The sequence below is a fragment of the Falco cherrug genome, chromosome 1 (assembly GCF_023634085.1).
Source record: "Falco cherrug isolate bFalChe1 chromosome 1, bFalChe1.pri, whole genome shotgun sequence".
Taxonomy (NCBI): Eukaryota; Metazoa; Chordata; class Aves; order Falconiformes; family Falconidae; genus Falco; species Falco cherrug.
The window spans coordinates 111,199,567-111,226,081 of NC_073697.1; the positions used below are offsets into that span (position 1 = coordinate 111,199,567).

General features: G+C 35.9%; 1 protein-coding gene across 6 annotated transcripts in view; it reads left to right on the forward strand.

The window, feature by feature from the left end:
- USP32 (ubiquitin specific peptidase 32) overlaps window positions 1-26,515 on the forward strand; it is an 81,106-nt gene that overhangs the window by 30,034 nt on the left and 24,557 nt on the right. For 3 of the 6 annotated variants that reach the window (XM_055719810.1, XM_055719797.1, XM_055719802.1), the window contains exons 3-13: window positions 1,202-1,307; window positions 1,904-2,022; window positions 5,331-5,490; window positions 15,997-16,128; window positions 17,647-17,754; window positions 18,535-18,650; window positions 19,034-19,096; window positions 20,989-21,072; window positions 23,854-23,915; window positions 24,033-24,135; window positions 25,919-26,111. In XM_055719810.1, the coding sequence (XP_055575785.1) occupies window positions 1,202-1,307; window positions 1,904-2,022; window positions 5,331-5,490; window positions 15,997-16,128; window positions 17,647-17,754; window positions 18,535-18,650; window positions 19,034-19,096; window positions 20,989-21,072; window positions 23,854-23,915; window positions 24,033-24,135; window positions 25,919-26,111 (1,246 nt within the window). Of the gene's footprint in view, window positions 1-1,201; window positions 1,308-1,903; window positions 2,023-5,330; window positions 5,491-11,166; window positions 11,446-14,159; window positions 14,296-15,996; window positions 16,129-17,646; window positions 17,755-18,534; window positions 18,651-19,033; window positions 19,097-20,988; window positions 21,073-23,853; window positions 23,916-24,032; window positions 24,136-25,918; window positions 26,112-26,515 lie in introns of those variants that run through there. The other 3 variants (XM_055719818.1, XM_027806179.2, XM_027806178.2) reach the window with 3 other exon arrangements.

A 26,515-nucleotide genomic window follows, 5' to 3' on the forward strand; every position in this document is an offset into this window, starting at 1 on the left:
AACCCAAGTTCGGCAAATAAGTCTGCTATCCGAACTGTGATCAGCGACAAATCACTTTGTTCTGGTCTTCCACTGTAATAGCTCCCCATCAGCTAGACTTAATGCTTTCCCTTTATGGTTAGATGCTCACTGTGATACGTATAAGAAAATCAAATTATAAGACAAAGACATTGAAATAATTCTTCAGTGTAAGAATAATTGATACGTTCTAACTGCTTTAAATTCTACTACCTAATGCAGATTTCTGTTTTGTGGTACTGTTAGACTACTGGTGCTTGTAGGAATAGATTTGGGATTGCAGGAGTCTGTGTTTGAAGAGCAATACAGCATATGTATTTTCACTTGTGCTCTGTAGTATTGGAAGCAAGATGAAGTAATATATTGGAATAAGTGAGCTGGTAATTCTTGTTTACTAAAAGTAGTTGCTGTTTGTCCTAAAATGATTTACTTCCTTCTTACCTCATATATCACTGTTGAATCACTGTTAAAATGCTGTTGAGTGAGTTAAGCTGAAGTGTGCAGAAAGGTAAATGCTTCATCCCTTCCGCTGGCTGTGTTGGTGCTGGCAGCTGCTCTGGTGTGGATCTTTGAGTAACTTCTGACTAGGCGGCTTGATTTCTATTACTTTCTATTGGAAGAAAGATTTAAATGCTATTGTTAAAGTGGGGTACTAAACTGGAAAGGTCATTCTAGCAACAGTTGTGAAGTTAAGATAGTAAGTTACAGCTGACTGAAAGTTTTGGGTTTTTTTGTCTGTCACATCTTTTTGAAGCAGTAGTTTTTGATGGCTTAACTGGAAGTGCGTCTCCTGGGACTGGGTAATGAAACACTTGATACTCCAACAACATCTTGATGGTTTTGAGACTATCCAGAGGAGATTTCATCTTTATTATCTTGATAAAGTAGTCTGAGGAAATAACACCAGTGAGCAAGCAAGAAGCTGTCTTCATTGGAGGATTCTAACTTTTTTTTTTTTTTTAAATGTATTGCTGTTCATTAAAAGTACCTGTTTTTCCCTAAATAAAAGATCCTGGCAAGGCTATTTTATCAGTACTGGAAATGCTACAAAGTGTAACAGAATTAATATTAGAACTGTGTTTAGCTGAATGTGAGGTGAGTCTGTATAAGTTGTTGCTTTAGTTCTGACATCTCTGTTCTCCCTGTTAACTTTCTGGTTAACTTTTCTATTTTATTCTTCTAGGTTATCTACTGTTCATTTGGAGGAATATCCAAGGGGCTGCACTTCAATAACTTGATAGTTGGATTAGTTCTTCTTACAAGAGGCAGAGAGGAAGAGAAAGCAAAATGTAAGCAATGTAACTTAGAACAGTAACAACGGGATACTCAATAGTGAGTGTAAAATACACTTATATAAAGCGAACAAATTGTGGTATATTAAATCCCAATATTTATATGTAAAATACATTTGCCAATAAAGGTAGAAATATTTTTAGACATTTTTAAGCTGTATATTATGAAATTCAGTGCATTTTTGTTTTCTGTACTCACCAAAATGAAATATTTGGTAAATCATCATGAATGTAAGTGTTAGGATCCTACAGAAAGACTGTTGATCGCTGTATGTGGGCAGAGGAAGGAGAACAGCACTGATATTTTTCAAAACAAATGAAAGCATCTGCCTACTGACTTCTGTTGTTTTGTCTTCTTTGTTAATCTGACTTGATAGTATTTATTTTCCTTTTGTTTAGTGGACAATGCTAAAAGAAAAAGGAGCTATTTCTTAACCTAAACTTTGTTGAGCTATATTGAAATTGAATCAACCGAAGTTTTTAGTCCTTTAGTTGTTGCACTAGAATGCCTTTGGCATTCTCAGCCAGTTGTAAACAAAATCTTTGAAAAATGTAACTACTGTAATTGCTTAAACATATCTCTACTTTCTCAGACATTTTCAGTCTCTTTTCTAATGAATCTGGGAGTTATGTTGTCCGTGAAGAGATGGAGAAGATGCTGCACGTTGTTGATGGGAAGGTCCCAGAGTCACTCAAGAAATGTTTCTCTGAGGTATTTCATACAGGTTTTATCCGACTACGTTTACAAAAAAAGCGAAAATTAAATTGAGTAGTTTGGGGTTTTTTTCTCTGATGTGTGCATGCTTGTGCATGTACGGGAACAAACTGACCTTGTTAAATTGGGTAAAAGCTCATAGTTTTTTATGTTGTAATAGTGCATGTAATTTGTATTGATGTGAATAGCAGCTTGGTATATAAATGTAGGCATTCTCCATGGTACTGTACTTACTGTGCTAGTTTAAAAGAATAATTTCCCAAGGGTAATCATGTTATCAAGTAAATTTAAATACTAATATTGCTAGTGGAAATTTATTCATTAGTGTGAACGTTTTATTGCAATTGGGGAAGAAATCTAGAACACAGACCTGAGAAGGGAAAGAAAATCTGCATCCTGGATTTAAAAATGCCTGCCAGCAGTGGTTGCTTAAAAATAATAGTTTTATAGTATTACTTTTGTCTCACTGCCTGCCAGGAGCTACAACATTTATTTATGCTTCAGGTGCTTTGAGAGATGTAATCTTTATGAAGCTTGCTGAAATCCTCCTCTAAAACAGGCTATTGCTACTTCTAAATATTCACAGGTACTTCTTTGGCACTACTGATCCTGATGAATTATCAGGTTGTGCTTTGGTCACTTCATTTGTTATCAGAGGACTATACATCAGCAAAATCTACTCATTATTATACATTCCACTGAAAAACTGATTGACTAGAATCTTTATTTGTGCATATCAGATTACCTAATTACCTTCAATGTTACTGTACTTCATTGAAGATAACTTTGGTTGTGGCCATTGGCTGAGGCAGACTCATTTAATCTGGCAGCGGTATCGTGTTGGCTTTGTAGGCAATGATTACATTCTTCGTTCTTGGCTGAAATCATAAATCATATGTATACCGCAGTCCAGTTTCTGCAGCTGACCCACTTCAGTATTTCCTATTTATAATTTCCCATCAATATGATGTGATGAATTGTACCCTAAAATTTAATTGCACACTGTCCAAGAAATCCAGAAATACTTTATGAAGACTCGCAGGAAGAGAAGTATCAATCTGGCTTTGTACCATTTTTCCTGTTCAAGAAAATGCTGTATATTGATTTTTCTTTTAAATGAAAATAGTGTAATAACCCACTCAGCAGGATTTACTGGCCTGTTAATCATACTAGGTCATTGCTGGAGAGTGAGAAAGTTTAATGTTCCTGCTGTGGGCCTTCCTTCCTGCCGTATGGTGGATGAGTTTATGCTTTCAAGGATGATGTTTATAGGTACTTCTGTTCTTCAGAATTACTGCATGTAGTCATCTAGAAATAGAAGATTTAAAATCTGAGTTTTCCTCGCTGTTGTTTCTGAAATACAGGAAACAAATTCAGTGATACCTGTATTGCTGGGGTTGCTCAAGTTCCATCATGGCTCAGCTATAAACATTGCTTGTTTCAAATGCTTTTTAGCCCCTGTCCAAAGTTTTCCTCTCCCTCTTCTTCCTTGTCGTTCCTCTAATCAATTGGAATGATGCAGAGTCACAGTGAAACATGGCACGGCTCTTGCTGCATTTACAGAAAGCAGTGCAAAAACTAGAGGGAAAGTAAAGTAGAGTGGAGCAGGCAGTAAGAAAATGATCTTGCCTCTGATCCAAACTGTTAGAGAAAAAACAAAACAACCCAAAACCAAACCAAAACAAAAACCCCAAACCAAGAAGTGGGCTGCTTTTTTCTTCTCTGTTGATTTGGCAGTTGAGGTTTTTCTGCTTAAGCAAGTGGTTCCATTATGGGCTAAACCCTGTAAAGTCCATGTTGTTGAGTTACCCTGTTCCTGACTGTCACTCATTCTCCTGCCTTTGTGCTGGTTCAAGTATTTATATGATACCTTGATGAACTGGATTGGGAAACTGATCTGGCTGAGAAGTAAGCCCTTTTTCTGTAGCTTCTAATCCTGTAGGTTATTTTTCAGCTAGATCTGTTTTGCCACATGACTGCACTAATGTGGTTGTGGTCACAAAAGAGAAGGGATGAAGAGTCAGAATCAGTGTTGGTAAGAGGAAGGTTAGGACTGTGTTGTCAGTCAGTCATGTGGATACAGATTAAATTGGTGATGAAATAGCAATGTCGCATCTTGATTTCCTTGAATTACAGCCACGTGGAAGTCTATGGTAGAAGTATTGGGGTGTTTCTGCATGTATGTATTGGAGAAAAATGTAACACACTTTAATCTAGGAAAGAGAGGCATAAAAAGAATGAGTATCTGGATCCTGAAATAATCCACTACAATTGGAATATGAAGCAAATGTTTTAGCAGTTATGGTAATTAACCATTTAAGCAACTTGGCAAAGGAAGTAGTGGATTTTCAGTTTTCTGCAGTTGCAGATAGTCCGTGGCAAATGCAAATTGTTAGACCATGTTAAGGTATAATTCAGTGAAGTTTAATGCTCTGTGGTATTAGGGAGGTTCAAATCATCAGTTACTTGAAACCTCTTTCACTTTGCAGACCCTTGTTTATTTTCATGGAGATTAGGATCTCCATCTAACAAGTTTGGCTACTGATGTTTGCTTTTATTTTAGTTAGTTTTGTAGGTTTTGTAGAAATTAGTCTGCTGATCCCTATGATTTCATGGCCACAGCTTGGAAACCATTGAGCTAAATGCTTTAAACAGCCTCTCCATCATTTAAACTCTGTGAATCTGTGGGTTTTGTGTATTTCTGAACAGGCAGTTCCATGAGACATCCAGCAAGAGAGACTGAGTTAGGAGTGAATGTCTTGTTCACATGTACGCTCCAGAGTGGGTTTTGGTCAATAGAGGCAAAAAATTGACATGCTACTGCAGCGATTAATCATACCATTAGTTATGCAGAAATCTAATTTTTCTGCATAAAGAGTTTGTATACTTGCTCAGATATAACAGAATGTTTATGATTTTGTAGCATCTGTTCTTTGGCACATAAGTGCTTTTATCTATTGTAATAAATTTAAATTCATAATAATAGCCTCTGTTATTTTGAGTCATAATTAATTATTTTTCATCTAATCCCTTTAACCTGAGGTTCAGAGTAAATTACTTTCCAAAGGCCACATTGAGTAGGTGGTTGAAATGCAGAGAGAGATGAGGAGTCTAATTTCCTTCCCAGTGCTCTATTTCAGAATGAAATAGAAAAACAGGCATGACTCCAAAGAAAAAAAAAATATTTTAGTACTTATTTTTATAGGAGATTGTCCCAGTTCTTGTTCATACAGCTGGATGGTTCCTGTTTACTGGCACTGAGAAAGCAGAGAAAAACAGCTCACATTTTCTTACTTTTCTTAAAGGGTGAAAAGGTAAACTATGAGAAGTTCAGGGTTTGGCTGCTGCACAACAAAGATGCTTTCACGTTTTCCCGTTGGCTGCTGTCTGGAGGTGTGTATGTGACACTCACTGATGATAGTGATACCCCTACCTTCTATCAAACCCTGGCTGGAGTCACACATTGTAAGTAAATGATGCTTGTTATTATGTGCCTTTTTAAAACTGTTTTGAAATTCACAGACACAAACTGTTGCCTTTCCACAGTTGTTCATTAAACCTCACTACTTTGATGAGTTATGTGGAATTTGTTCAGTGAGATAAATTTCTTCTCTGTGCTAACTCGTTCTCTGCTTTTTGTGCAGTGACATGTAAAACATTGTCATGTACAAGGACACCGCAGGTCATTATTTTTAAGAGATAACAATACTGAGATTACAACACTTCTTTTAGTAGAAGTTTGCTACCAAGTAAATTAAGAAAAATAAAAACTAAAAAGGAAAATATCTTCTCGTTGACAAATACTAAATTTATCTAAAGTGACTTGACATTAATACTCATTTTATATTATATTTATAGATAGAGTAGATCGTAAAACTATTGAGGGTTCTGAAAATAATGGTAGTTTCAAAAATAAGTATTACCTTTTAATTTGCTTTCTGCAGTAGAATAAGTAATATTCCTGGCATGTGATCTAGTCAGGGAACTAAATTAACTAAAGAGAAGCCTCCTCAGAATTTGCATTTAGGAATAATCTCCAAAGTACAAGTGCTTCCTTATGTCTGTATTAATGTAAAAGAAGGAGCGGCTGTTTTTTAAATTAAATGTAAAAACAAAAGGCTGATACTTGATGTGCAAGTATAATGTAAGCATACATTACAGTAAAGCATCTAAGGGACTTTGGTATCCCTGGGAGAAGGGTGTTTGCTATTGAGATGTCAAGTGCTTTGAGCAATCTAGTTATATTTTATGTACTCTCATAATTTTCTTTGTTGGTGTCAGCATGGCATTTAATCTCTTTAATGGGTGTTTTACTTGAATAAAGCAACATACAGATTTTTCTCTTGGTTTTAAATCTGAGCGTTAAAATTCTGTTCTGACCATCTGAAATGAAAATGCATAATAAAATTAGAAGTTTATAGGCAGGTAATTTATTTGCATTACATGACAGACTGCAGTAGACATGGAGGTTACAGAAGACCACTAAATACTCTGAGGTCTAATAGACAAGGTGGAGGAGGAGGTATGCTGAAAAAAACAACCAACCCTCTGAATTTCCTAGGCATCAGCCCTGGGAAAAATCTCTCCAGCTGTATCAAACTGAGATCTGCCATGCCTCCAACCTTGTCAAGTCTCCTTTGCCCTAAGTGTTCAAAGAAAGCTTAAACCTCTGGATGTTACCTCAGAGCTTGCTTTGCTTTTTTTTTTTTTTTTTAATGCTTTGAAATGGAAACTTTTTCTCAACAGTTTCTACTATGCATTTTGTGAAAAAATTTTTTATACTGAAACTGAGATTTATAATAAAAAAAGCTACTGTTTAAATAGATTTTATTTCAGATTTAATGTTGTTCTCCCTACTTCTGTTTTTGATACACCTGTTACTGTTACCATCTGCAGCAAGGCCCTCAACTGTATTCCCAGCTGTTTCGGATGTGCAAAATAAATGATTCAAGAAAGAATGGTCTTTAGACTGAAGAGCATAATACTCTATTTTAGCCAGCCCATACCTATGTTCTTGTATCAAGAAGAAAGCCTTTCTTTTTTCAACTTTTTTGAAGAAAGAATTGGAGAAATTAAGACTGAAGTGCTATAATTAAAAACAAAATTAAGGAGACTGGATGAGAAGCATATTAGAAAAAAATGAATGGGAACAAAATCTGTTCCAATTCTTGGAAAAAAATTGTGCAGATGGTTCCATGTCATACTTGTTCCTATTGTAATAGGTGGGGTTTTTTCTTTTCATTTTGTAGAGAGTCTTTTCATCTTTTCATCTCAAATTTCTCCTACCTTTGTCTTAACAGAATCTCACTCACTTCATCAGTCTCAAAGTCAAATTGCATCGAGCATCTCAGTTTAAATGTGAGCCTTTTTGGTTGCAGGGATCTATCAACTAACCATGGTGTCTCTGCTACTATTTCAGCCTTACGATCTTTCCCGGAGCACACCTGCAGGAGTGTAGTCTGTTTTCCATTTAATGATTATTATCCCCTCTAACTTCCAGTTGCCTCATCGACATCTTCAACTGTACAATCTCAATTCTTGCTTAATTGCTCTTAAGTATACTGACTCCTTCATGAAGCAACTGTCTTGCTCTTTAAATTTTCATAGCAGACTCAGTGATCCTACCTCAGCATAGCCATTATCTTTGTTGAAAGTACCAGTCCTGATATCAGCTCACTGTCTTTTAGCTGTATCTTGCAATTCCTCATACTTTAAGGTCAGAAGTTAAAGCAATACTCCTGTATTTGGTTTTAATTTATGATCAAGTTGGTTTATGGTAATTTCATAACACTCTGGTGTATAGTGGCATCTGATACTGTAAACCAAATTACAGAAGGAAATGTTTAGTCTTCTTTCTTTTCTAGGAAACTTGTATGCGTGGTTGTTCTTTTCCATGTGCTGCTTCATATGGCTACATGTTCTGTTGGAGAAGTTACTAGATTTTTAAAGACTTGTGAGTTATGTTTGCAGAGTTTGGGTCTCTGCTGGGTGTTTCAACACAACCTATGTTCTTGGGGGAAAAAAAATTAACTTCTGAAAAAAAATAAAATTCTTTTGCTGTATATTGCATCAGACTACTGAGAAATTCAGTGTTTTCTAGTAGTTGGTGGTCTTCTGTTTCTTTAGTGATAGCTTACTTCTACAAGCCATTGGCTGAGTGTAATGAAGGTAGAACTGAGTGAAAATTCAAGTTTTGCATTGCTAGGATTAAAAACCTGAAATAAAATATTTGAGAATGTTTGAAGTGATTATTGAATCTTCAAGTGCATGTCAGGTCTGAGGTCAAGCTTTCAATTGTATTTCAGAAAACTACATAACTTACATGTATTTTTGACTCTGTAAAATGTTTCAAACTGCATACTGTCAACAGACTTAGTATCCTTAAGCAAATTTGGAAAGCTCATAATACAGTTATGTTTGGACCTCTAGAAAAGATTGATTTTTACTGCATTTTTATTATTTTCAGTTAAATGTTGTAATAAGAAAAACAGAAAGTAGTTGTGCTGTGTTACAATGTCTGCAGCCCGATACCTTTTCAAATGACAGATACAGATAACTGAAATTTAAGATAGTAGGAAGATGAACTGGTGAACTAACCCGCCTCCCCCAGGTCTGGACAAATACTTTATGATGTATTCCATGATTTCCCTTGTGATTCAAGACAGTATAGGAATCTCATACAACAGATGCAAAAGTAAAGATAAATGCTTGGGCACTTGGAAGTAATTGCAGTCTAATCAGGTCAGCAAAAAGTACGAAATTCAGTACAGAAGTATTCTTAACACAGCTGAATGTGTAAACCAGTAAGAGCTGTTGTGACAGTTCCTTTTCTTTAAATGAAGGCTTGTTTTTAGTACTTCTACCTAGGATAATGGTTGCCTTTGGGGAGAAGTAGTTACTGAAATAATGTTTAGTAAACCTAGGCAAACACTGTTAGCAGAATGCAGTGAAAGAGTGAAGGTTTTAAAATTTCTGCTGTAAAATGAAGACTAATTTGCGAAACTTGCTGGTGCAATTAGCAATTCCTTACCTGGCTGCAGGACTCTGGCTGGGTTGCAGCACGCCCTCTCCCGGCTCAAGCTTCAGATCCTCCTCCCAAGCCTTACCTCCACTCAGTGGGCTTCCCGTTAAACATCCTGAATAATGTGTCAGGGACATGAAAAATTGCAGTGATAAAAATAGTGGAAGTTATTAACATTGATTTAGGAACAGACAGCGAACATTTTATTGCAAAGCATCAGTGACTCCATTTAAATTTGTTTAATGAGCCAAGCTATCAGGGAAACAAAGGAATTCTGATTTTTCATTTGTAAATAACATTTATTTTGGTATGCAGATGACTTTAATTATATTTCTCAACACATAATTAGAAAAGAAATTTTAAAGTTACAGGAAGCTGCACGCACTTACTGCTTTTAATCAAATTTTGTTCCATTTCACTTAAATCATAAATATGAATCATTTCATTTGAAAGCTACCAAAATAACTTAAGTTTCTCTTGGACTTTTGTTCTTAAAAAACAGTTTCAGGGATATGAGTCTCTCCTGAGCCTGAGTACTGACCAACTAGCAGCCATTTGGATTTTCTCAGTTTCTTAGTATGATTGGGTACCTTTCAATTTATTCTATTTTATTTTTAAACCATTGTATTGAATAACACTATGGTAAAGCATGTAAATCAAAGATAAATCCTGTCAGGGACTACTGCTAACACTAAAATTCTCTATAGGGGAATATTCCCCCAAATCATTATACATACTTAATAATTACAAACTAAATGCCTAATCTTCTCTGGTACTCTTAAGTCCTAATGGGGTAATTCAGTAATACCACAGCTCGCAGCCACTGGAGGATGTCATTTTGTTGCCTTCCCTGGGTAGTGTGCACTCTCTTTAAGTATCAGAACAAAACTGACTCCATCCTACCTGTAAAATAGGTCTTACTTTTTGCCAAAGTAAAATGAGCCCAGTTCAAGTCTGTTTCAGTTAAGGTGCTCCATCTCAGCCTTGGGTTGCAGTCATATTGACTCCAGGTGAGACCTCATTGGTCTCCTTCACTCAGCTGGAGATGCTGATGCAGCAACATAGGTGGTGGTTGCCCTTTTTTTAATGGCTGTGTCATTTTGTTGTGATGTGATGGGGCTTACATGCTCAGGTTTCCAGTCCATGGGGAAAATAATCCCATTTGTCAGAGATGTTACTGGTTTCAAACTGACAGACTCTGTAATTTGTACTCTTTTGGAGCCCAGTTTTTGTGTCACTGAGTTCTTACTAAATAGCATCTTAAATCTCCTTTGAATTGAAGAGACTCTCTTCAGTTGTCAGAAAATTTCATCAAAATGCTCCTGCTTTTTCTGACAGCTCTTACGTACCAAGATGCAGCTAAGACAGTGTGTAATCAGTACAATAATTATATTTTAGAACATAGAGTTATTGCTAATTTAGCCTAGTAAATGAGAGAAGCCCTGGATAACCAGACAGCATGGTTGAAATGGAAGAGTGATTTCTTGAAACAGTATAAAATTGAAACTGAATGTTGTGGAAGTAACCTTTTCTGGCAGAGATGGGTTTATAAACCTGTAGGGCTTTATGGTAAGCTGAAGATGTGAGTCTGTAAAAGAGAAGTGAAATGAAGTGATCACTTAACTTTGCTCATGTTAAAAGGCTGTCTGGATATTAAGTATGTGCTTGCCCACTTCAGTTGTGGTATCCACTCTTGAAAAGCCGTCTCTTAATGATGCATGGAAGCCAACAGAAAGCAATTCTGAAGGTTATGGATTTATTAAAGGTGCCTTTAAGAGCATATTTTATTCTCTGCTATTTTTTTTCCAAGTGTGTGAACACTTTTACTTTGAGAGGAACTGCAGTATTTAATACTACTTCTGTACATGTTCTCATGTTAAGGCACTGGTGATCTGTGTTCTGCTAGGTAAACACCTGGATAGTGGTGTCTGACACAAACAAGGATCTTGGCTGAAGTTACAATATTCCCTTCTCTGTGTGTCTCTGCGTGTTTTTCAATAAGGACAAAGGAAAGATGAAAGTATTACAGCAGACAAGGCCACTAAGAAAAAGCCTCAGTGTCACTTAATCTGCATCTTGCCACTTTGTTATCCTCTTAGTTCCCAGGCTATTTTATATCTTGCAAAGCAGCTCTCAGTACCCAGGTCCCAGAGTCTTCAGTGTGTTCATTTGAAAGTGACAAACAAGTGTGCTTAGTCAGAAACCCTGTTTGGTGTTCAGTCATTTGGTCTCTGGTTCTGACTCAGCCGTTGCGCAATGAAGGGCTCCCTCGGCAGCTGGGGACTGGGTTTTGCATGGAGGATATCATGGTAAACGGTAAAACAAAGCAAGCTTCAGTTAAAATGTTGGGAATATGGTATGCTGCTTCTGCTGTGAACCAGAGAGGATTGTACCAATAGGTGGGTAGAAATGAAAGTTTTAAAATATATTGAAATGCCTAGTTAATTCTGGTCTTATAAAAGAGTTGTAATAAACAGTTACTGAAATGAAAACACATGTTTAATTATTTTTTTTTTAAGACAGGATTATTCATGGCTTGCTGCAATATTTAGGAAGGGTGGATATGTCATGGGAATGGCATTAAAATGAAGGATACTTTTTTTAGTGTTTTTCATTGACATGCAACCTGCCTGCCAATCACAGTGTGGCAGCTGGTTTTAAATTAACTCTTTTCAGTAGAGTTACTCAAATACGTATTTTTACTGAAAATGTTTGCCTATTCTTCCTTTACAATATGAAGACTGTAGCTTGAGGTGTACTTGACGTTATCCCGCTGATTATACTTGTCTAATTCTTAGAGATTGAACTAAAAAATACTAGTGATAATTTTACAGAGCCAAAAGATCCAAAAGTTTTTTCATATTTTTAATGGACAAGTGATGAGAGAGACCTAAAATAGCATATATATGGTTAAATTTCACAGGTGCATAATATTTCCATGTGACCTCAAATAATTGTGTTGTATTTAATTGACAAAAATTAATACTTACTGGCCTAGAAAGCCACTCTGTTCTGATGTTTGGGGCTATATTTTATATAAGATACGTCTTTTAAAATAATCCTAATTATTTAAAATTTGAACTACTGAATGAAAGCCCAGTTCATACTTCCTGCTGTGATTTGAACAGGCATCAGGAAAGAAATTTTATACTTGGATAAAAGATTTTACCTTTCCAATGTAAACCCTCTAGAATATGGCAATTTTTTTTGTACACATTATGTTCGGATAAAAGTGCAGTCTGCTTTTATCATGCTTCATTTAAACTTCAATAACAAATATGATGATATGTATATATCATAAATCACAAGAGATTTCTTTTAACTTGGGTTTATGGAGGAATAGATGGTACACTATATATCCTGAGACTGATTTACAAGATTCTGAGCAAAGAGGTCACTCTGTAGAAATCACATTATGTAACAGCTGGCTTTTCAACGGCACAGTTAAACTTTCATGTGTGCTTAATCCAATAAATATTTCTGTATTTTGTGTAAGTGAAACTATTGCAGTGGGCTGCAATTCATTGTTACTATGAACAAAAAGTGTTCTTTTGTCACATTTTTATTTGTATTTAAACTATGTTGTGTGAGTCTAATCAGTGTGAAGAATATTATTTACTACTTTGTCAGTTTTACTTCCTAAAATGTTAGGCTCTTCTGCAGCAAGTCAGTACAGGGGACCTGCATTGGCTATGATATCAATGTAACACTTACGCTAATACTTATCGGCTCTTCTTTTGAAGATGATTATTTGAAAATTCTTTGTCTTTTAGAAGACCATATAATTTCAACCACTGCTTGACAGAAATGCAGATAAGATGCTTTCTGATAACCTTTCTTTTCTGAGATTAATGTAATAAAGCAATAAAATTAGCACTGTAGAAGCTCTCTGTGAATTACAATTTAAAAAATGGAGTACAACTAGCTTCTACTATAGATATTTGAGAAAGGTTCTCTGGGAAAATAAAACAATCTTTCAGTTCTTAATTACTAAAAGTAAATACTGCACCTGCCAGTGAAACCAAGTTTCTGCAGATTTACTCTTCAGTAAAGACAATGTGACCTTCTTTATTTTTTTTAATATTCTTAGTGTGGCATCATTTCAAGAATGAAGTGCAACTAGCACTTTTGTTATTCTTCCCAGTCACAAAGGTAGATTAAAAGGAAACAAAGTGATTTACATGCTCATGCTCAGGAGAGTTAGCATAATGCTTTTGTATTTGCTAATGAGAGTAATAATGTATATTTGCAGTTCTTCTAAATGACAGTACAAACTTGCCCTTTATATGCAGTTGTTTAGGTAGTATCATAGTACTGTGATTCTCTTTGTGTACTTAAGGTTCTGTCTCATAAAGCATCTTTTACCTTTCATTTGTTGTTTTTCTTTTTGTTTATTTCTGTTCTTGAAACTCCATGAATATACTTTTCCTTGTATTTCCTGTGGAATACGAGTACTCTAGTCCTAATGTCATGTCTTGCGAGTTCTTTCATATCAGTACTGTAGCATCCTGATACCTTTAGAGGCAACAAGCCTGAGTGAGAGTGTATTTTGGTAGATTTTCTCTCCTCTGGTGACATGCTGACCGTTTTGGGGCAGGTACATCATTAAATCGTGAAGAGACCCCTGTGTTTCTTGGAACATGCCAAATGCAGTTCTACGTCGCTTGGCTGTTCTGCTTAGGATCATGAAGCTGCTGACATCTGTGGCAGTCCTAAGCACCTATGACATTTCTGTAGGCTGATCTTCAAAGACATAACTACTGCATTTCTCCTTCTTGATTTCTAGTAGAATAATTTTCCTTTATATGTTTAGATTCCTGCTTCCTTATGTATTGAGGACAGACTTTTTAGTAGGGCCTGTAGTGATAAGACATGGGGTAATGGTTTTAAACTAGAGGAGGACAGATTCAGAAATTTTTTGTGCTGAGTGTGGTGAGACATTGGCACAGGTTACCCAGAGAGGTGGTGGGTGCCCCATCTGTGGAAACATCCAAGGCCAGGCTGGACGGGGCTCTGAGCAACCTGGTCCAGCTGAAGGTGTCCCTGTTCGCTGCCAGGGGGTGTGGGGTGGTGTGGGACTAGGTGGCCTTTAAAGGGCCCATTCCAGCTCCACCATTCTGATTACAACATGACCCAGAGCCAGGAGATGGTAAAGCAGACAAGGGAATCGATTCATCTAGGAAGGAGGAGGAGAGGAGAAAGGAATACAGTTCGGTTTTCCTTCTGGACCAGCTCTCTTATCTCACTATGTAAGTGCATGACAGCTGATAACGGTGCAAGCCAGGATGCTGCGGCAGGTGCCTGGGGTTAAGGGGGAAGGTAAACTTTCTCCGCACAGCCTGAAGTTACATTAGCTTCATGCGACCCTAGGACGCCAGCGTGGCTGTGGGGGTTCTGCACACAAGGCTGTCTAGTGATTGTACGGAATGGGCAGAGGGAAGGGAGGATGTTTTCACTGATGTGACTTTTCTAGTTAGACTGGCTAAAAATATTTTGCGGGAAGTTGCAAACCCCTTCCACTTCTTCAACTCTGCTTCAGTTATTAATCTTTCATTAAAATTTTCCCAAACTTTCTGCTGATAAGGGTATGGTATTTTTGTTTTGATGCATTATATGAATTGCCTGCTGGGTAATGACAACTAGTTCATGTTTATTGTTTTGTTCGGGTTTTTTTGCTTTTGTTTTTTGTGTTGGTTTTTTTAGGCTAAATTACTATTCTCAGTAAATTACTAATCTCAATGACAGAAATAAGAAAATAAATCAATAAAATTTCAATTTGACATACAACTCTTTTTGGGTCTCTTCTGTTGTTAAGCCTTAAAGGATTATTATTGTTTCTATAGACTAAACCAGGCCAAATAGCTCAAGTTAAACCTATTAGAAAGCTGGCGTGGATTTAAAGGCTCAGAACCATCTGGGAATGGGATCACACGTAGTGGTTCTTAATATAGACAGCTTTGTCATTACATATCTATTTGAGAACCAGTTAATTTGCACTGACCTAAAGCAGTGTTTTGACACACTTGCATATGTAAAAAGGTTAAAAGTATTGTTGAGCAGAAATGTAATGATTTTTTAATATTTATTTTTTTATTTTATTTTATTTGAAGGATAAAGCATAAGGAGACTGATGTTTGTATGTAATGTTTTGAAAGAAAACACAAGTTCTTCCTCTGTATTTTTTTTTTTTAACCTTTACTTAGCACCTTGTTTTCCTCATTGCTGGTTTTGGGGTTTGGGGTTTTCCCCCTTCTTTAAATTAGCTTGTAAATTCCTCTGTATAAAGTGTCTTCTAGGTTTGTATAATCACTGCCCAATGTTGACTGGGTTTCTAAGTGCATCTGTAGTATAAATAATAAAGTAAAACAAGCTATTCTATATTTGGAAAAAATTATTGCTGAGATACAGTGTTTAAATGTCACATTATAATTTAGCCTTATTATTGTATAAGAAGGCTAAAAATTTCAAATAGGAATTCTTCAAGAGCAGCCAAGTACTAATTTTTTTTTTTATTATTCTAAAAAAGTTCTGGGATTTTTTTTTTAAATGCTACTTCACATCCTTTTAGAAGACTTGAATACTGGATACCTTGGGAAAGTAAGATTTTGCACATAAAATCTACCTGTTCAATTCACCAGGAAGAAATATGTGAAAATGAAGACTGTGGAGCCTTTAGCAATGGGATTTCATTTCTTTATTTCTAAGTGCTTGTGATGATGTGTTTTTAATGTTGAACTCCTAGATGGTGAATGATTCTGTAGATAAAGAAGGTAATATTGGACCTTTATTGCTCATATTTTTAATTTTTATATGCAGGTGTCAGGCATAAAAAAAGGATTAACATAATTTTTCTCTTTGTGACAAAATAATGCTGCATTTTTATTTGGTACTGAATTCTAATGCAGTCCAGATACTACCAAAATATTCTTTTACTTCTGTTGTTTATACAGTGGAAGAATCTGACATCATCGATCTCGAAAAACGATACTGGCTGCTAAAAGCTCAATCAAGAACTGGACGTTTTGATTTAGAAACATTTGCCCCCTTAGTTTCCCCTCCTATTCATCCATCTCTGAGCGAAGGTATGGAAATTTGGTCAAATGTACAAGGAAGTGATGATGCTGTGGTGTTCAGTACCTGATGGTCTACTGATGTACAAATTCTACAGCTTTAAAAGGGGGCCTGGTTTAAAATCTATTTTAAGTTTAAATTACAGAGTTCATTTCACTGAGTTCTGAATGTTTGAAAATGAGACAAGAGACCTGAGCAATCTCTGTTTGTTGGGAAATCTGGAATGACGAAAGAAGTGATGCTTCTGTGTGTTACATTGTTGTTAGTTGTCAGGAAATTTGTTGAACTTGGTTGTATAATTTGCCCTGTAGTTGCTTAAATCTTTTCACTGGGTTCCTTAAGATTCTATAGTGACAAAATGTACTGCTGTCCTTGAATGAGATAAAATAGGAGACCTTTTCAAAACTGACAAACGTGTTTCATCTCTGAAATGCCAATTCAGCATGCAAGTCAGAAGTTGTATCATGCTGTCAATGAAATGATCTTCCCTAATAGTGTAAGTTAAGGAAGATTTTGTTCAGGAGATGTGTATGTTGCAATGCAGACATATTAATAACCAAGCTGGTCTTTCAAGTTGAAGCCACTCTGGTAATAACTGGAGGTTGCAATTGTTTAATTGCCATTTACTGCACAACTTAAGGACACGAAGTAACATTCTGCTTACAGCTAGTTTTTGTCTGCAGTTCTAGAGTGGGAATTTTTTGTCACTGAATGGTCAGCTTTGCTGACAAGTGGCAGCAGTAACTAGAAGATGGGAAATTTATTTGCAGTGGATGCAATCTGTTAAAACACCAGAACATATGTTCAGTTCAATAGGGATATATCCCCACATCCTTTTGCTTTTAAGTGCGTTTTACCTACTTAGTGATAGAAATTTACACAGGTGCTATGGGGAAACTTAAACTTGATCAGCTTCTGGTCATTATGTATGTCTTCTGTGGATAGTGCAACTGAGTCATTGTCACACACAAAAAAATATCTATGGGCTAAAAAAAAAGTATGTGCTGAATGAATAGAACTCTTAAATCCTTTGAAGACTGGTAACTAAAACTGCTCACTCACTTAGGGCCAGATTTGTAATGGTATTCAGTGATTTTCGTAGGAGTTTCTATCAGGTGCTTTGGAAAAGCAGAAGCATTTGGCATCTGAGTACCTTTTGCTATTTTGGTTCTTTAGCTTTTGTAAAATGCTTGTCCTGGCCATACTGGTTTAGATGTACTGTCTATAAATCAGGCATTATGAGGAAGGTGTGAGAATAAGGTTCAGAGTTCTTCATTTTCCCCCCCCACCTCCATCCCCGACCCAGCCCCTGGCTTTGTTTATCCATACATGAGTGATCTAATTCACCTTAAAAATGGTCTTAGTAGTGCTTAAATATCTTTATTACACTTAGAAGAATTAGTTATAATCATAAGTGTTTATACTTCTTTTTGCAGATGTTAACAATTAACCTTTCATGTAAATATAAAGTATGATTGTCAGCTGTTTCAGCCAGATGCTGTAACAGGAGATGCTTTTGTGGTTTGCAGGTTTGTTTAATGCTTTTGATGAAAACCGAGACAATCACATAGATTTTAAAGAAATTTCCTGTGGGCTCTCAGCATGTTGCAGGGGACCCTTGGCAGAAAGACAAAAGTGTAAGTATGCAAAATGTTAACTGTTAATTTTAGAGAAGTTTTTTGGTTTGAGCATTGAAGTTTAGTTGTTTCCACGTTTTTAGAAATATTTTCCGCTGAACAAGTGTGTGTCTGTGAAAGGTGACAGACTTTAAGAGTTAAAAAATTAAAGGATTTTTAAATACCAGGGCTTCCTTCTATCAATAATGATGAAACATAATTCTGTATGTATTATAACTTATTCATAGCTTCATATAAATTATCAACATGTTTCAGGGAAAAAAATATATTTCAGAAGTTGTTTTGCAGTGTCCTGCATTGTGATGCTGAAATGTGTATCTCAGTATAGAAAGTGCAAACACTTACTTATTCATTATATGTTATATCAAGTGAATGTCCTATTTGATTGTCTTGTGGTTAATAGCATGTTCTGGCTTGCTTACTGTTCGGTTTTCAGCTGGCTCCCTGCAAGATTCTTGTGTTTTGAAATACCTTTGTGCCATACTTTTCCAAAGCCATATTGCTGCAACTTAAAAGCTATCATTCACTGGAAATTTCTGGATGCACATATGTTCCCTGCTATGTCACATTAGAAAACACAGCACAGAATTGCAGGAATCTAGATTTCAGTTTATTAAACACAGCTGCTCCATTTCCTCACTACCACACATGCATCCTGCCTCATCAAAACTGTCAGCACTAAATCATGTTCTTGTGACTCTGCAGACTTACGTTCTGCAAGAAATAAAAAGTAGTTGTTGTGTAGTTCTAACATAAAAAAGTAATTTCCTTTTTTCTCAGTTTGCTTCAAGGTTTTTGACATTGACCGGGATGGTGTGTTGTCTCGCACTGAACTTAAAGAAATGGTTGTTGCACTTTTGGAAGTCTGGAAAGATAACCGTACTGATAAAATACCTGTACGTTATTTTGGTTTTTATTTGTTTGCTTCTGTTCCTTAAAGTCATCCTCAAAAGTAGGAATGTGAATGTTGTTTGGTTTCAGTGAAATACAGGCTTCCTTTTGAACTACTTTAGCTTAGGAGTATTGATAACTGGATGTAACTTGCCTCGCTTAACTTTGACCTGCCATTAACCAAATCAGAATGATTTGACTGTAATGTAGTCTGTTTCATATAAAGAAACTTTAGGTACAGGAGTGCAACTGTCTGGAAGCACTCAGTTGTGAATTATATAGAGGTATCATCAACATTTCTTACAGTTACATTTTTTATTTTAAACACATGCAGCTCCAGAGTGCTGTGAGAATTTAACTCTTGTTTTCTAATCCTTTATTTGCTAAGGAATTGAACATGGATTTATCTGAAATTGTAGAAGATATTTTGAATATGCATGATACCACAAAGGTAGGAATTTGCTCTTGTTTCTTTGTCATTTTTATACCCTAGTATCTTCAGTTGATTTATAAAAAAGAAAGTAAAATCTTGTGCTTTCTTTAAAGCAGATGCGTCAATAGAAAAATCTCTTTCAAGAAATGTCAGTTTTCCAGTAAGATTTTCCATGTTCTGTGAGAGAAAGAACATGTTTCAATTTTATAAGCCATTTTTATACGTGAGACTAAACCAAAAATACATATCCAGATGAAATTAATTTGAAGCATATACTGTTTGCAAGGCTTTGCTATGCATAATTAATACCAGTTTTAAATCTGATGCTTGACTTGTTCTAGAGAAACTGTTTGTGGTTGGTTTTTTGTTTTGTTTTGTGGTTTGTTTTTTTTTTTTTTGCAAGATCATTGTTCATGTGAAACAAGGGGTAATGAATTAACTTACCTTATACTTTATGCTGTATAAAGACACCTCCTGTGCTGGAACAGAACTGTATTAATTCAGTAGTAACTTATGCATTATCATTTTCAAACTACTTTGTTTGCAGTATCATTATATACAACCAGTGAACTAGTATGATGATATTGTTTCAGACCTAAGTATCCATTAAACTATGAAGACATGTCACGACTGTCGTGACACACAGAAAAAAGTCTTAGTAGCTTATATTGTGCTTTATAGTTAGCTGTGTGTAAATCTTTAATTAAGTTCTTGCTTTTTCAAGATACCATCTGCAAACAATATAGTGGAAGTTGTTTCCATTATTTCATCCTTTACTTCACTAATTAAGATGTGTGTCTGGAAACTAAGTAATTTAAGAAAAACTTTAAAGAATGTCTAGGAATGCTTAATTACTTGTTTGAATAGTTGTATTGCCTGCTTGTACTCCAACAAAGTGGTGGGCAAATATTTTATTATAATTTTTTCATTGCCAAAGCAGTAGAAAATATGGCTTCAGTGAGCTCTTTCTTTCATCCTTTGAGGTTTTTATTATTTGTTTATTTTAAATGGGTCATTTATAAGGAAGTGTATAGCAGTCTTCTTTCCACAAAGAGTTGGGAAAGAAGATTAAGTCTTCAGAATATCTTTCATAGTTGCATCATGAATGTAGTGATGGAAAGAGCTGATGGTGCAGTAATTACATAAATTGTTTAACCTCTCTTTGCATGTTAGCTTTGACCTGTGTGAACTCTGGAGAAAATGGTCTGTAAGAAGAGGTGGAGTAACTGCCACTACTGTAAAAATGGCTATAAATTATATTACAGTATAAGCAATTTAGCTTGATCCATTCACTGTATGGTTGAAAATCACAAGGTCCTCTGACTCTTGTCAGTGGTAACACTACTGTAACTTTGCAAGTGATTAAGAATCAATAGGACTTGTGTTGTAGGGTAAGATCATAAGGACTTGATGATCAAAAATAGTTTTTCCCAGCCCACAGAGGAAGATGGTGGGTTTCTGAATGGATCAAGTATCTGTATATGCAGAGCTTATTTGGACAATCAGAGTCTTAGATTGTCTCAGTCTTGTTTCGTGCAAAGTGATTGCCCTGACCAGTCACATACTGCTTCTGATGGTTTCGTGGTGTGGGAAGGTATGACTACTGCAGTTGAGCATGAGTACTAAATCTGAATGATGGAGAGCTGGAGCAAAGGTTACAGCCTGTGTGTAGTTTGTCCTCTGTACTCTCAAAGCTTTTTGGTTTTCTAGGTTACATGTGTTATGCTAAAACTTGTTTTATCTTCTTTCATTGGATTAAATTTTATTATCAGTGGTAGATGCAAATTTTTGTCAAATCACTGGCTTTGTCATGCCTTGTAATGACACATTTAATTAACATTTTAATAGAAATAGGTTAATAGCTTGATGGTTTTTTCCTTTCCCTTTCCATTCTCTTCCCTTCAACTAAGCTTGGACACCTGACTCTGGAGGACTACCAGATATGGAGTGTGAAGAGTGCACTTGCCAATGAATTTTTAAATCTGCTTTTTCAGGTATGTTTAGAGGAAATTTAAACTTGAAAATTGTGGTCACTAACTCATGAGCTTTTTGCGTGGCCATGAATTGCAGCATCAGCATTTGTGCTAACGTGCTTATGGTTTTGTTTATTTCACTGAGTTATGTGGTTTTGCAATTGTGCATTACCTTGATGGAATGATTCTCTATTTGATTACTATTCTTTTCAGTGTATGGAGATGCCTAAAGCCTAATTTGATAAAGTGAATGTTTATAAACAATACTGTTCATAAAATGAAATATCCAGTGTATCAGCAGTTATATTTTTCATTAGAAAAAGGCTGTGTTCTTAAACAATTGTTCCTGGAAATCTTTGCTGAGGAAGTGACACAGGAAATGAGAAAAGGTATCAGTAATTCTACAACTGCTTTCCCTTCACATTTTTGGTTAACGCCGTTTAAGGAACCTTTTGTTGCTTTCTTAATGAAGCAGTCCTTGAAAGCTGTGATCTCATATCACTATTGTGTTGCAAAGCTGAGGATTAAGTGTGTATACGATTTGGTTGTAATCAAGCTTGAGTTAGATTTTTGTAAATTCTTAAAACAGTCATATTTTAGTGTTGGCTCACTTTGTGCAGAAAATGACCCCCTGAGAGTATTTTCGTTCACTGCAGTTTGTTCCTTACCCATTTTTCATAGAGGTTGATACTTTGAGTTTAAATAATAATAATAATAATGGTAATAAATAATGATGGAGCATTGAAGATTTGTCCTAATCTAATGTTCACCTCCAGCCCTGTATGACAGTCTCAGTTCTTCCAGGGATGGCCAGGGAGAACTGGTGGGCTCCGTTCTCACGTTACCAGTGAAACTTGATTAGTTATGAGGCAGATTGTACCAGAAAAATACTTCATCAGAGGGAAGCTGTGGGTTTTGTTTTTGTTTTTGTTTTTTTTTAAATTGTTGTGAGAGGATGTCTGACTAGCATACTCCTGATTCTCCCGTTTATAACCCTAGACTACTTTATAAATTGTGTTTTGAACTATTCTTTGTAAAGAAGTTAAGGGTGACTGAGTGAGAGTACTCGAAGACCATCAGCTGCACCACAGCTGAAAAGAATAAAATCAGAAAGTTCTGAAAATTCTTTTTATCTCTAATTGCATCAGGTTTTGCTTACACTGCAACCTTCTCAGGAAGGGCTGTCTTTATTTTTGGACTGTCTAGCATTATATATCCTTATCCTTATCCATCATCATAACTTAATATTGATGAACTAACAAGTAGCTATGCAATACTGAAGTAGAATGAATGAACATTTAATATATTTGTCTTAATGATGATTACACGTTGCCATTGTTACACATTGCTTGTTGGAGGTCTCGTTTACAGTATTTTTTTCTCTGGCAGAAAATTGCTATATTTTCATTTTAGATTTTTATTTCCTTTGATAACTTTATCTTATGAAGCACTCTCATGCTGCGGGCTCAACAGCATACTCGTGCAGGACAGAGTCTGCCATTGATTTGTCTGGGCATTCATTTGAGCTGTCATGAGCTTGTGTGTCTCATCTGCAGACAAGAGAAGCTAAGTAGTCTGAGTAGAGTGCCTTGGACGGCTTGTCAACAAATTGGTTTATTTGTAGCGGGTTTAGTTTATATGAAGAATCTGATACTAGCACAGTGTTACATGAATTTAAAAAGAAATGTCAGAGCCAGCTGTGTTGTGTGTGCTGGAAAATCTGTTGCTTCCCAGCAGCTAATAGTCTTTGTTTTATTCAGAATGTGGAATGGTCTCTCACACTGTAATATAAATTTAAATAAGATATCTCACCAGTCATTAGAAATTTCCAGCTGAGATGCAAATTGATAGCCTCAAAAGAGACATAAAGAAAAGACTAAAAATCATGTTATGAGCAGCAACCAATTTGAAAACAGTCTCAGAGACGAGACAGCAGACCCTCCTCCTGCAATGGGAAACAAAGACCCCTGCAGAGTCGGTTCCCCTCTGCTCCCTGCTGCTTGCCCAGTGGCTGGGATGCTGCTGGGAGAACCAGCCCCAGCCATTGCTGCAGCCAAGGCCAGGATGGTTTCACTGGGAAGAGAGGAGTAATATATTACCCGTCAGGGACTGCTGTTGTTGTGTACTCGGAATAAAACTCCACCCAGATCAGGCAGCCATCTAGGGGATGGTGCCTTCTGTGTTTGTTTCAAGAAGGGAAAAAAAAAAAAAAGAAGAAAAAAGCATCAGACATTCAGAGAGTGTTCTACAATTTTGAGAGCATTCTCAGTGTTGACTGGTTCGTTGGCCTGCTTTAAACTTCTCCCTCAGTCTCTTCATGTGCTTGTTTTCCTTTCAGTCCCTTTTATAAGCACTTCTCCCCAGTTTTCCCCTTTGCATTTTTTTTATTTTAAACCTTCAGCTTATCCTCTTCTAACATCTTGTAATCTCCCAATTTCTCATTACCTCTCTCCAGTACGTACAGGCATCTTAACTTTTTGTATGTCTGATCCGTGTCAGTTGCTGTGATCTTTCATAGCATGTGCTTCAGACCTGAAAATAATGAAAATTCATTTTCTGTTCACCTTAATTTGTCTTGGGGCTTTTGATATTCTTGGTATTTTTGTCGTAATAGAGGGAACAGGTTGTGAATATCATAATCAAAACACTTCTTTTTTAGTGATTTGTTCAATTTTAGGTAGTCTTGCTATATAATTGAAAAGAATTTTCTGAATGGTTTCGTTAGCTGTTCTTTTCTTGTGTTTACCTAATGTTTGTTTCATAGTGGTGTAGTTCTTAATAAGAATTACTTTCTTTTTCCAGGTGTGTCATATAGTTTTGGGGCTACGACCTGCTACTCCAGAAGAGGAAGGACAGATTATTAGGTGCGTGTTTTGCTCAGAATCTTAAATGGTTTTCAGAATCACCTTTGAATATTTTCAAAAGGACTGTAGTTTCCTTGTTTCAACTGATACTTCATGTTGTTTGTTCTTTACGTACAGAGGCTGGTTAGAAAGAGAAAGCAGGTATGGTCTTCAGCCAGGGCACAGCTGGTTTCTTATTGCAATGCCGTGGTGGCACCAGTGGAAAGAATATGTCAAATACGTAAGTATAATACTACTATATACTGAGTAAGGGTTTCTGTGAATGTGTTGATGGAAAAAAAGTCTGCAGCCAATGACTGCTTAACCAATAATGCTTGAAATCAAACAACTCCTGTCTCTTAGTGGAAAATAATTGTTTTGCTGAATCATTGTCACATGGTGAGCTTTTCACTATAATCTCATTAAACTGTCATCTCTTCCTGTACTTTGTTTCATCATTCCTGCATGTCAAAATATTTTTTGAATAAAAATACAGTCTCACAGTAGTGCTCCCATTAAGTCTTTTGATCCATTTGATAATAGAGCTACCTGTTTTGGTTTTGACTTCACTTAGGCCACAAATACACACTGTATTTTCTGGAAAAATAAAGGAGAGAATTGGTATAACTGGATTTATAGGCAATGGAGAATAGTAGTCCAGTACCTGATGGTGATCAAAGCAGTCCTACTAAAAGGGTATTGTTCTAGGGTGCTTTTTAATACCCACCAACTAAAATATTTAAGTTAAAGCATGGCTATGAACTTACCCAAAAGAAAACGTATTTAATAAAATTTGAGGTGGTGATAAATACTTTTTGCAGGTTACACAAGGGAAATAAACTATTTCTCAAAAGGTTTTTTTATATAGTGATAAGTAATCATGTAAGTATTTGAGTTGTTTTATAAAATCAAATAACTAAAAATACTCAGAAAACTGCAGTGTATGCATTAACTAACCATGTAATTAGTTTTTCTTTGTGCACAGTGAATTGGACAAATGATGGCTTAAATACCTGAAATACTAGTTAATTTAATCCTCGTCATAGTATAAGCACTCAGCTGTGCACATGGTTTCATACCTAATCCTTTGCATAATAGCACAATGCCATTAGTCACTCTGTCTGCCTCTTGAGCAAAGAGGACACTCAGAATTTCCGTAAAACTCTAGAAATTATTACATTAATTCCAACATACATTTTAGCCTTATTTTATACATCTCAATTTAATGCACAGTTTTGTAATTTGACAAGATATAATGTTTAGTTACATGATAAATAGGGGACAAATAAATCAGGAAACATCCCTTTTTTTCAGTGTTGTTATAGTGATGTTTATTGCGTGGATTTTCTTCTTTCCTCTCTTAAGGCTCAGTTAATACCCTTTTCTGTTTTCTCATTTCTTGCTGTTTCTCATTGTGACTGGTGCTATAAATTGAGTAGGATTCTTCTTACATGTTGTCTGTACTGGGCAGGCAAGTTACACTCTTGGTGGAGGACACAGATATATTTTTTTTTTTTTCTCCACTTATATTTTGCCTAAGTGTGAGCCAGATTGCATTTGCAAATTCTTTTCTCCAAAGGAGACGAAGGAACTTTGTTTCAAAACAAAGTTAGGGAAGACTAAATTGTTGCAGGTTTGAGGAAACCATGGGGTTTTTTTTGATCTTGTGCTAGCTGTTCTCATTTAATCCCATGAAATTCAACAACGACAAATCTTCAAATATTTAGTCTAGTTACAGCTGTCTAAAATGGTTGTCTTTTTATGTACCTAGATAGAGAAAATAATTCTGGTATTTCACCATTTTTATATTGTACGGCAGAGTTTATTCAGTTGGTTTAACAATTTTGACTGTTAGTTTCTGCAGTTTTTTCATCAGTAGGTGTAGAAAATGTTTTTTCCTATAATGCGCACTGTGATATACAAAAGTGGTCATGCAGCTGTGAATTTTGGTGATTGGTTTGGCTGGTGCTAAATGTCTTTGATATCGGCTTATAATTAACTTTTCTACTTCCTACCAATTTTAGGATGCAAACCCTGTTGTGATAGAGCCTTCGTCTGTCTTGAGTGGAGGTAAGAATTCGCTCATAGCTGCTGCAGCCAATACTTCAGAACAGGGAGAAGACAAAATGGGAGGTCTTAATTACTTCAGTGCAACAGAAGAAAAGTTTTCAGATAATATTTCTACTGCATCAGAAGCCTCAGAGACTACTAGCAGCAGTAAGCATAACATCTTATTTCCTTGGAGGTTTAATGTAGTACAGGTTTAGAGAAAACTACATGCCGCATAGATTCCTCCAGGCGAAAAGATAACATGGTTTAGATTGCAGTAGTGGCCTACAAGTGGACGTTGGTGAATTACTAGGATTTTTTAGTCTGTGGTGGATAAACAAGAAACAGTTTTGCTTAAACAGCAATTCATCTTTTATGCTATGAGTAGTTTCCAGAATTGCTTTCAAGATGGTTTTTCTCCTATCATTTATTTTCTGAGTGGATTTTTTTTTCCCCCCTCTTCACATTAAGTTGTTTCTAGGTCATACCTAATTGGGCATTGTATTATGTCTTCCAACGAGATGACCTCAGATACTACAAAGAGGAAAGAAGCAGGAAAAAAAAAATCGGAA